Source organism: Zonotrichia albicollis, chromosome 2 (genome assembly GCF_047830755.1).
Source record: "Zonotrichia albicollis isolate bZonAlb1 chromosome 2, bZonAlb1.hap1, whole genome shotgun sequence".
In the NCBI taxonomy this organism is placed as follows: Eukaryota; Metazoa; Chordata; class Aves; order Passeriformes; family Passerellidae; genus Zonotrichia; species Zonotrichia albicollis.
In genome coordinates, this window is record NC_133820.1 from 18,078,945 (window position 1) to 18,091,141 (window position 12,197).

General features: G+C 36.0%; 1 protein-coding gene across 17 annotated transcripts in view; it reads right to left on the reverse strand.

Annotated features, from left to right (window-relative positions):
- Nucleotides 1-12,197, reverse strand: part of KDM6A (lysine demethylase 6A) — a 150,904-nt gene that overhangs the window by 36,223 nt on the left and 102,484 nt on the right. For 7 of the 17 annotated variants that reach the window (XM_074534498.1, XM_074534501.1, XM_074534499.1 and 4 more), the window contains 8 exons: nucleotides 9,510-9,636; nucleotides 6,914-7,012; nucleotides 6,342-6,561; nucleotides 5,641-5,775; nucleotides 5,044-5,199; nucleotides 4,300-4,395; nucleotides 2,248-2,352; nucleotides 1,283-1,678 (listed from right to left, as the gene is read on the reverse strand). In XM_074534498.1, coding sequence (XP_074390599.1) covers nucleotides 1,283-1,678; nucleotides 2,248-2,352; nucleotides 4,300-4,395; nucleotides 5,044-5,199; nucleotides 5,641-5,775; nucleotides 6,342-6,561; nucleotides 6,914-7,012; nucleotides 9,510-9,636 — 1,334 coding nt within the window. The remainder of the gene's footprint in view (nucleotides 1-1,282; nucleotides 1,679-2,247; nucleotides 2,353-4,299; nucleotides 4,396-5,043; nucleotides 5,200-5,640; nucleotides 5,776-6,341; nucleotides 6,562-6,913; nucleotides 7,013-9,509; nucleotides 9,637-12,197) is intronic. The other 10 variants (XM_074534509.1, XM_074534512.1, XM_074534510.1 and 7 more) reach the window with 3 other exon arrangements.

Sequence of the window (12,197 nt, forward strand, 5' to 3'; positions counted from 1 at the left end):
CACAAAGTGCTCCAGTGTTCTCTCAGCCTTTGTAGCAGTGTATGTGCAGTTAAGTATCTATGAATGTAAGCCCACTGTCAATTCTTCAGCATTAAAGTAACATGCAATACTAATTAAACAAGAAATGCAGTCAGTGTTGAGGAAGAAGACAACATTGAATCAACTGTACAACCCATCTGGTAAAAATGAATTAAACCACTATGGTATTTTCCTATGGAATTCTTCATTACATCCACAAGGTTTGTCTTGGAAGAAACACATTCAGACTGAAATTAGGAAAAAATGCTCCATCTTCAAATTCTAACACATATACAGAAAACACTCTTACTAACACACTTGAATCTCTATTGGTTCTTACTGGCATTATAATATTTTTCTGCAAGTAACCCTGTGGTGCTGAGTGCTACATATTACTTTTTAAAGATCACATGGAAACAAAATATGGTAATGATTACATCATGGTGACAACATAATGTCAGAAATAACTACAACATTGAGCTTCCCATGAAATATGCACATTCTTCCTGCACAAAAAAAAACAAAATCACAACATTTCACATCAAAGAAGCAACAAAAAGATGTACAATTATTCCCTTTTACTCTGGAACTACACTCTTTGATTTACGATCATTTCCTTTATCCTGAAAGGAGTTCACTTAACACAAAGACTTGGCATATATAAAGTATATATATGTATACATAAAAAAATTATTTGTGATAATTTCTTTTATCCTGAAGGAGATATATATATAAATTATACATATAATTTCTTTTTGATAATTTCCTTTATCCTGAAAGGAGTTCACTTAACACAAAGATTTAGTATATATAGAGATATATATATAATAGATATATATATATGTAATATATATATACACGCATATATATACATATATATGCACACATATGTACATATAAAGTATAAAAAGTGAATATTTACTTTTTTACTTTATATATAAAGTATAAAAAGTATATATATAAAAAATATAAAAAGTATATATACTTTTTTACTATATATATATATATATATACACATATATATATAAAGTAAAAAAGTATAGACACACACATACATAAGTATATATATATATATATATATATATATATATATATATATATATATATATATATGTAAAAAGTAGCGTGCAGCTTTCACCTATGTTTTATTTGAATCTATGCCATCAACTCTAGGGAAAAAGGGCTTTTACAAATGAGAGCCCTCCAGCAGTGAGTTGCCCAGGAAGGCTGCTGAGTGCACCCCAGGAGCAAATGGAAGCTGTACCTGAGTGGAGTTGGATAGTTGGTTTTTCCACGGCTCCTCTGCGCTGCTGGTCAGGTTTGTGCGGTTATGAGGTAGAGAGAGTGCGTTTCGCTGCAGGTAAGGCACGTTTCCATTACTTCCACTTTCTGTTATGTGATTATTGCCTATCAAAATAGTGTCTGTACTACCCAGCGTTCTTGCTGTGCTGCAGGGAACGGGGCCTGCTGGAAAGGGTCCATTAGCCAGAGGCTGCCCGGGGCAGGCGGGACGGATTCCACGCTGAGCGACGTTAGGCACTCTGGTCAGAGCAACCTGGGGCTGCTGGCCAGAGACAGAGTTTGTAGGCAGTGATGAATCAGCTGTTGGCCCGTTAGGAATTCCAGTAGATCGTACCTGTGCAACTCCTGTTTGTCTCATCTAATGGAACATGAACAAAGCACAACAAGGTTGGCTGCGGAACTGAGAAAGGAAGGGTTGTACAAGGTTTGTGTACTTTACTGCACTGGTCAGCTCCAATTTTATACTCATTTTAAGATCTTTACAGTTGCTTTTGAGAACTGTCAGGCTTATAAAAATGCTGAGTAAATGTTAAGTAAAACTATCAGTACAATTTTTCTTGGCCCTTCAGTCTGAATGTGTTATTGCTGATTCTGGACAGAGAGGGAGAGAGAAGTGAACAATGACAGGACGAGAGAAAAGCTGTTACTACAGCCAAGTGTTTTCAAGCAGAACTGCTTTCAGATATATCCCCTCATGTTACTTTGAAAACTTTTACATTAACCAGGTGCCCTATAATAAAACACATCTAAACTCATTATGTTTCAACCACTAATCCACAACTATCCTTTATCCAAAAAAAAAATTACCATAACACAGCAAAGGGCACGACAACTCTGTACAGCAGAAATTCTTTACAATTCTAGAAACACAACAGTCTCCATTACTGACAAAAGTGTTGTAGGTAAGAAAAATATTTTTGTTCTCACCTGCTGGTGTTGCTGCATCAAGACAAACTGACTCTCCAGCTGTTCCAGCATAAGTTTCTGTGCTGGATTTAGATTATTTCGGTTTGCACGCAGCTGTTCCAAGTGCTAAAGAAACAGCAATGTGGTTCACAATCATTAAAATTGCATGGGTTTTTTAATAACTTTCTTGCATAAAATACTAGAAAGTATCCATGAAGGTAAGACTTAATAAGCTGAAAATAATGTAGATTTCTGTTACAGACTCAAAAAACTTTCCATACACTCTTGCAAACAAACCTTATTAGGAGCTGCTAAAACTAAAGAGACTCTGTAAATTATTTGAGTGTTTAATTATTACTGCCACACTAAAATTAAGTGTGCTGGTACCATAAAAGAAAACTACATTCAAGTATGATTATATAGAATTCTTATCATAATTATGTGCATTTTAAAACGCTTTTGTATTGTGTTATTCTTTTATTAATACTGTTCATCACAAAGTGAATTAAACCTATAGGCACACATGAAAACTTCTCGTGAAAATAATAAAAAAACCAAACAAACAGAAAATTGTATGATTTAATTAGCAAGAGCAATATCTTAAGTTTTCATATTGATCTTGTTTGCAACAGGTAAGTTTAGGTATCTTACTACCAAAAATTTTGAGGTCTTTACTTATTTAAAAACACTCAGCACTCTGCAACATTCTACCAGTAAGTCTGCTGCTGCTAAGTGGTGTGACTTAAAAAGCAGATGAAGATGGTTCATGCCAAAATCCCTGGATTAACAGTACCTTCCATTCTGAATTCCCTCTGGAGGGGAGTGCAATAAATAATATATAAATATATATATACACATACATATATGCATGTATATGTAACATGCCATATCCATCCAGCCCTCGAATTGCCAATTTTGAAAGGCCAACTTTGAAGATGCAATAAAGGCTTTTTTATTCACTCTCCTCTTGCATCATACATTTTTGGCTTTCCCTTTTATATGTGCTGGAACCCTGTCAGGCTATTGCCAGCACATCCAGTCTGCTGTACTCAAGAGAGACCTATGAGGTTCTGCTTAGAGGAAGAAGTTGGATCTGGAAAAAGGTGAGACTGAAGAGGGGAAAAAGTAGTCAAATATAAAATAAGCAGAGAGAAATAATGAGAAAATAAGCAGAGAAAAATAATGAGAATAAAATAATGAGAGAGAGAAAGAGAATGACTGAGGAAGAACCAAAGGGGTGGGGAGGCAGGAGAAGGAGGGAGGGAAAATTATACAGTATAATAAAGCTAATATTGTTCAGACAGAGAAACAGCTGAAGAACTATATTGGAATTGAGGGGAACATTGCTCAGTTAATGAGAATGCTTTCTGCTTCTGCACTGTGCTCCCTTCTATTTCTCTTTGCATCCAAAGCACGTGCAATGCATGGGTAAAATTTCCCAGCAGGGCCTGATTTTCAATATACGGAATTCCTGCTGAACTCACTGCATGCCCTAATGAAGTGACAACAAAATTTCCTAACAAAAACCACCCAAAATAAGATTTCCAAACTAAAATCTAGCATTTCATATAATTGTATTAAGTGACATATAATACAGAAAAGCAGCAGCAGATTTCATTTGAGTAATAATTTCATAGATTGTGCTTATTTGTTTATGCAATTTGATTCAAGAAGCAACCTCAGAGGAAAGGATGATATTACAACAACACTTACACACCTCTTTCAATATCACCCACACTACAGCAAGGCACAAAACTCACTTTGCACACAGGTGTGACAATTTGCACATCTGTCTTTAAAACATCATAAGAAAAAAGTTATTGTATGCCCTTCATAAATTATAGAAGTCATATAATATAAGTGTTCAGCTTCTGCTAGAGATCATTTAGTTTACTAGAACTTATGTCACATAGAGAGGCCACAAATATTAGAACTTGAACTATACCCTGGGAAGTATTTTACAGTGAATTTCAAGAATGTGACACCAGAACATGTCCCAGATTTATTTTCTTCAAAAAAAGAAGGAAAGAAACAAAATATTTAACAGAGCTTCTGAAGATCTCCCATACATACCTGTAATTTCTGTGGTGTCAAGCACCAAGAATGAATTTGTTGCTGTACAGGAGGATGTGACACTGTATGGCCACTGCTCCAAACATCTGAAGTATTCTGAGAGAAAATGTTACATTAAAATGTGTGACTATCAAAGGGCCAACATAGTTTCTTTTACTATCTAGATTTTAACTTATTTATGAAAGAACTAGTAGTTGTTTCAAGAATAATAATATATAATAGCAAGAATGTACTAAAATAACCAAGTCTCATTCTACCATTCCCAACAGTATCAGAGTAGTCTGAGGAAAAAGTTAATGATACCTAATACCATAAGGAGAAACAAGCAAATCAAATTATGCAATTAACTTAAATGTATGCTACTTTTAAAACTGAATACTTTATCTACTGTAACACTATTACATGATGATGAAACACTTGAATTCTAAATATAAGCAAAGGCAATAGACAGGATGACATGATTGTCTCCCTCTCAATCATCAGACTACAACTCTACTTCTTCACTGACACAACTACAACTGCAGTATAGTGCCACCAATGTGCACTGCCCTTATGCACCTCCTGCCTAAGCTGGAGTCTGATTAAACACACCACTGAAAAATGTTTTTAAAAATTTCTGAAAACATTCCCCACCTTGATGCCAAAGGATTAAAATTTACAGCACAAATGGTGCATGCTGTATCATTTCAATGCATATTTTCCATATAATTTTGGTAGGGGGCTCTAGTTCATCAGAATATATACCTTTGTTGGACTAGATGTTCTTTTCCTCTTGGCAGGACTGGTCAGGTCATCTACTTGGCTAGAAGGAATCATGTGTAGTGGCAAGGATTGCTGTGAAATTGGTGTTTGAGTGAGGCCTAGTACAGGTTCAGTATTTGGATGATGAGGTTTACAAGCCTAAGAATCACAGAAGGAAGACAAAAATATGGTTCTATATATTCTTAATGCTTTCCTTTCAATTTTATAATTTTAACAGCCCACATACATTAAAAGGGCCGAGTAGATATTCTGAAGCTGATCTCAATAACTGAAAAATCAGTTTCCATATGGTCATCAATGGAGGAATGTGTACCTTTCATGGGATTATTAAACCACTGCAGCATTTCTATTTAAGATGAAATCTTTTAAAATCATGAAAATCCACAAAGGTTCTAAATTGGTACCCCCATATTTCTCCCACATTATTGGGAGCTCCTTGATCTAATATCCCTCTGCAAATAAATCAAAGGCTTCTTTTAATAAAAGCCAATCCTGTGCTCAATAAAATAAGCTTGACCACTACAGATTGTAAAGAACCCTTAAAGCTGGGCACCTGCAGAACATAACCCAACTTCTCACCTGCTGTGCTGTGTTCATGGCACCCTGCCTGGAGGTAAGCTCTGCGGGGATTGGTAGGCTCCATGCCTCCTCAATACTAGGAAGTAATTTAGTTTTATTCTGTAGACTACCTTGTGGAAGGTTACACAACTGAGCCTAGGAAAAATTATGTAAAAAGCAAATTTAACACAAGCCTACTTTAGTAAGAGCAAGTCCATGAAATCTTCCTAAATGCTGTAGCTAATTATGTCTTAAAGAGAGGACAGATTTAAAATTTTGGGGTTTAGAAAGGTGCTAGGTATAAAGAGGGTAACCAGAATATAAACCTTTGTGAGAATCAGAACAAAGATGAGCTCTGGATTCAGAGGTCTCATAATTCCTTTTTTCTGAAATTGCAAACAAGAGTGAAAGATAGTGTGGTGTGTATTCTCACTATATGTTATGAGAACTTAAAAATGTAGACAAATATAAAGAAAAAAGCAAAATGATGTAAAACAGTATGCTTTGATTAAATGTGCAAAATAGGGTTTATAAGGAATTAAGTTCCACTTAAAAATGAAGAAATAAAATATTACAGGCTATGATATGCTTACAGTACACATGAAAACAGGTTAAACACACCACAAACAACTGCAAGTTAAACTCCAAGTGTGTGACTTCTCCCCTCCCCTCTGCTGTGTGTTTGAAGAGCATTTCAACCCTGCTTAAAACATTCGTTTTACCTGTAAATACTTTATCCGTGCTGCAAGTGCAGAGGTATTACTACAATTTTTGCTCCTAGTTGCATTTAAGTAGCATTTAATGGCATCCTGAGGCTGGTTGCAGGACTCATAGAGTGTGCCTAGGTCCATCCAGGCTGCAGCATGGCCATGGTCCAATTGTACAGCACAGATATAGGCCTGTAAAGCATCCATAGGCTGATTTTGCTGTTGGTACAGCACACTGAATAGAAAGATTAGTGAAGTGGAGAATTAATAACAAAGTCAAGACACAGGCAACTCAAATATACATATCCCTCCCAAACCCCTTAATAAATCTTGGCATTATATAAACCCCAGTTATAAGAAGAAATATATAAAACTTTAACATTGTATGTAACATTTTCAGCATTTTAAAAGACCGAGAAAGCAAATATTAATTCATTATTTAAACTTTAAATCAGACAAGTCTGACAACATGGATGTGTAAATAAAAAAGACTTTACAGTCCCTCTGAGTTCACAAATAGCTGATATTCTTTATTTATATATATTAGCATTGAATTATATAATTGTATTATCCTGTATCATTCTTACCCTATTGAACACCATGTATCTGCACTTGCTTCTGATTTATCAATAGATTGCCTATAAGATATAAAGGCATCCTGAACTTTCCCAATACTTGAATAGCACCTGGGAGAAGAAAAGAAAGAGCTTTGGTAGTATTTATAGAAGGTAATCATTGAGCATGGCTTACCAAGACTGATCTGATAAATGTTAAGTCATGCAAATACACACTCAACATTTGCTGTTTCTGAATGCCAGGCACAAGCAAACTCCAACATCTCAATGAGTATTACTAATTATTTATTTAAGCCCCCCAAATCTACTTAAATCCTGGATTACTACATTTGCAAGGAAAAGTCATCCCACATTTGACAGACTTGCATTTCTTTCACTGGTGATACCTTATCAGTCAATAAAACCAGTATTTATCTAGAGATAGCATTACAGTGAAACAATTAAGTTACCTATTTCATCAAACAAATGGTTATAAAACTTAATGTTCTACAAAACAGAATTATTGAGAGATACTGACCAACTTAATCAGGATGGTCCCTGACTGCTTGGGAGGCTTTTTATGTGCATTTCTTGCATCTCAATCATATTAAGTAATGAACAAACCAGTTACTTGTACTGCATATACAGAGCATCAAATTTTGTAAAAGGTTGTGTGATTCTGTGTTTTTCTATATGTCTTACTTTAAAACCCCATGTACAAATTCAAAGATATTCTGGCATTAGAGAGAACTACAGTTATACCACAGGGAACAATACCTACAGTTCTAAAATTAAAAGCTCCAAATTAAGCCAAATCCAAATAGCCATCTATATATATTTACTAGTTTAATCAACAATAACTCTGTCCTGAATTGTTTGTAACAATTTTCCCTGTTGGAAAAGAAACTGACAACTCTCAAAATACATAAATAACAATAGAAAATTTATTTTAGTAAATCATAAAAAACAAGCAGAACAGTACAGGCAAAGGTTTGTCAAACATGCTACACTCTTTCAAGTATTTTTGAGGCACACTAGGAAATGAATACAATAAAATATAGCATTACTTTGCCTAAAATCATCCATTAAGTCTGAATGCAGTGTTTCAGGAGAATGTTTTAATGTCAATCTAACCCAATGTCCAACAGCCGTGTTTCCCTCTGCCTGGGTAGCACACACACAAAGCCTCTCATTAGGGTAGCACTAACATTAGGCCCCCACAAAACTGTGGCACATGGAGTTTTTCCAGTGGGAGACAAGGCAGGTGGTGATGTATTTTGAAAGATAGCTTTGACCAACTTGTTATCTGGTTTGGACAGCCAGCATAGGAAGGAAGGAAAAGTGTGAATGCACAACCCCATAACCCTGCTCTTCTGGCAGAGAATGGACTGGAGAAATGGGGCACAGAAACATTTTTGTTCCAGACCTCCCTGTACAGCAAAACAGATACTCCCACTAAATTTTTCACCCCATTTCCTGAATTGCCCCCCTTGTCTGCAGGGTCCCTGACCACTGAGAGCAGAGCACAGCAGCTGAATGTGTGGAGGAACTCCAGCTCCATTCTGCCTGAAAACTCAACTTCCTCAGGGTACCCAGAATGGGACTACTGAAGAAAAAACAGGATTTTAGCCCAGTGGAAGATGCACAAGATGATCCCTGGCTCATTTTCCCTTTTCCCTCCACACTTGCCCTGCCCCTCTGCCCCACACACTCAGTGCTGGCTGGAGATCCCTGTTTTACAGGAACAGCTGGAGAAATATTATGAGCATGACAAAATCAAAAATGGGTTACAGCTGTATGTGACCAGAATCCCCAAGAATGTCAGCTGGAAGACACAGAGGTTAGGATATTCATTTTATTTTTGCCTCATTTTTTAAAAATGTATTCCTGAACAGAACGGATGTGTTCACATATGGACTTGAATTGCCGTCAAAGCTTTCTCCAAAACCTGAGTATTTCAATAATTACTGCTGGCTTAAGTGAAGTACTCAATGTTCTTAAAAAGCAGACCAGAAAAATTAATCAAATTTGTATGATTTACATCTGGGAACGTTATTTTTCAAGTAAAAAATATTGTCAAAGGTTACAAAATTAATTGAACACTTAAATAGACACTAGAATGGATCAGTCTGAGCCATACATTGCCGTGTATGCCCTTTAAAAATGGATGTCTGCCCAGGAAAATATTTGTATTTCAGTGCAAAAACTGAGATTAGGAGGGAGATTCTGAGAAAATAAGGAGAGAAAGAATTATGCAAAAGGTATGAAGAAAAGCAACAACATTCAGAGAGGATTTACAAAAAAGAGGGAGAGAAACATGTAAAACCAGTCTGGATATATTCAGATTACTGTAAATGTGTAGACTGAATAATAACTACAAAAAAGCTGAGCCACTTGGGTAACATACTGCATTTCAACTTCTAATCTTTGCTCATCCCAAATATGTTAGCAACTTGTCTTTTCATACACTTCCCAGAGAACTTCAGATTTCAGTAGATACATACATACTTTCACTTCATTTTTCCTCTGACAGGTTTAAGAAGAAAAACAATGCAAGATACTCACAATAATGAGTATCCTCAGAAAAATTTACTAATATAGTTAGAATGTCTATAAAATATTTTCTCACCTTCCAAGGAAATACCAGGATTGACCAGAATTTGGATCTGCTTCTAGAGATTTCTGGAGATACTGTATAGCATAGCTTTCCTTGGTTGCCTTGTCTCCAAGCTGATCCACGGTGTGATGCATCCAGCCTACAAAAACAATCCACAAATGGGAGAAGTGAAATTCCCCAAGACCATTGAACACTGGCACAGCAGGAATTTGTAGCATTAGTGTCTCTTTAAAAATAAGAATATCAAGCAATAAAGCCACTTATACATACATTACAAAGTTTTAAAAACTTTTAAAGTTCCATACTAAAATTACAGGACAAAAAAGACTCAAAGTTAAAATTACTTTCACATCGTTTTAAAGCACTTTTTGGGGTTTAAATAATTTTCTAAGAGAGAAGGAGCACAATTATGAACTGCTCAATCTTCTACTAAAAAAGTGAATATTAATGTCTTTTCTCTTCTGAACACAGATACCTTCCCTGACATTGTGAAAAATGCCACCATTCTCTCTGTCACACATGGTAATTATGGTTTTTATACATATATATATATACACACATATATATATAAATATGTATTATCTACATATTATCTTGTTTACTCTTTTTCTTCTAAATCCTTGTGTTTGTCCCATATCTGCATTTGGACTAAGAATTTTTGCATCTCCACCTGAATCTTTCTTACATTGTCATTTCCTCCTCATGAATACAACGTATTTTCCATTCACCTTGACAAATGCCATCACCTCTCATCTACATAACAAATTAATCTAACCACACACGTCATATTCTTTCAAAAGCCTTTTCTTCTTTCATTACGTTAGACAAATTATTCATCCCCACTCTAAAGGCCACCTACAACCCATCCTCCCCAATAATATTTCACATGCTATTAAAATGCATTTCTGCTCTAGCACTGATGCAAGGCTTGGTTTCCACTTCAAACAAAGCACCTTCATCACCTTTCTCTAGCTGCTCCTCATCTGCCTCCAAGCTCAGATGGAATTCCTTCAAGCAGCCACAAAACCATCTCACTGCTGTTCATACAATGAGTACAAACAAGGAAATCTTTTGTGGCCAGCAGCTGACTTGCTGAAATCACTGCATACCACAGGGCTCAGCAATGTCTTGCTGTTTGCTCAATAGCCATGTATTTGTCTTAACAAGCCACTGCTTTTCAGAAAATACCGCAAAATGTAAGATGTGACAGAAGACTGTTCCTGTCACACCCATAAACAGCTCCTTGGGGAACGCTATGACACCAATTTCATAAACTTTGTATAAAGTTCTGGTTAATGACAGAGTTGAACACACACCTGCACTGCCTGTCCATTTAAAACTTCTGAGAGCTAAATATTCAGCACCCTAAATTTGTGCTTTTTGATGAAGTCTAACTGCACAAACAGACAAGACTGAGAAGGAGCTGATGGGTATTTGCAAGTTCACCTCACTCTCTGTAATTACACTTTCCTTTATGATTTTTATTCTACCTGTTTGATACAGCTCATTTTTTCATTCCATGGGCTCATATTTGTTAACAGACACCATCCTTCTGCAAATGGAATGCAAACTTCCAAACTTTAACAAAGACAGTCAAAAACAAAATCACAGCTACTGAACATTTGCCTGAGGTGGTCTCAGAAATATCACCTGAAAATTATGGTCACAAGCACAAGTTCAAAAATTTCATGGACTGCAAGAAATGTCAGGTAAGGAGTCAAGTTGTTACAGTGCTGACAAAAGTGTTTTATCTTGACTGAAAATCGATCGAGTAAAAAAATCTACCAGCCGGGGGGAGAGGGGAATAAAAATACCCAGTGATTTTTGCAGTCACATAACACAACTTTGTGTCATTAAATTAATAAACAAGCTATGATTTTGATTCACATCCTAAGCCTCTGAAGTTCTTCAGCATACAGAAAATACTCATGCTTTAAGGAAAAAAAGGCTTCTCTGAGGTTAGTTATTGGAATTCACCTGAGTGACTGTACATTAAGGATTAATGTACCAGGTGCTGTTCCAGACAAAGCTTGAGATAAAGATAATAGTAAAGGAATTATGAACAATGGTAAAAAAAGACATTAAACAATTTCCTTTATCTTTAGAAATGTTGTGTGCCTATTTTCTGTTTCATCAGAACCTTGCTGGATTGAAAGATAACATGTTGTATCTTTGTGAGATCTTTACTGAGGTTCACTGATAAAAAAGAACAAGTCTATTTCTAGAAGACAGAAATGAGAACCAGCAATCCCTATCTGGCTTCTCTGCTGAAACAAGGGCTGCTTCCCAATTTTATCTTCCTGCACAGGGAGTTGAAAAAGGCAGAAAGCAAGAAAGGGAGAGCAAACAAAAGTTTTCCACTAGAATAACATAGGCAGGGGAAACTGGATCTGTTCTTAAGCATAAAATGAAGAATGTACATAAAGAAGGTGATGGAAAACTCCTAAGCTGTGCAGTTTCTCATTTGCAAGACCTATCTCCAACTCTCAACCAGCAAAACTGACTACTTTTCCACTGCTGGAACACTTTTAACATGATAAACCAAACCACAGACCTTGTCCACACATCACATATGCTCCATGCTCTTTTGCAGGTCTTTGTAATATCATTTGGAACAGATTTGGAAAAAATCCCTCTGATGTGCTAGCCTAGCTCATGAGTCTCTTTTTTCATGTTTATCAATCATTCTCACACTGAACC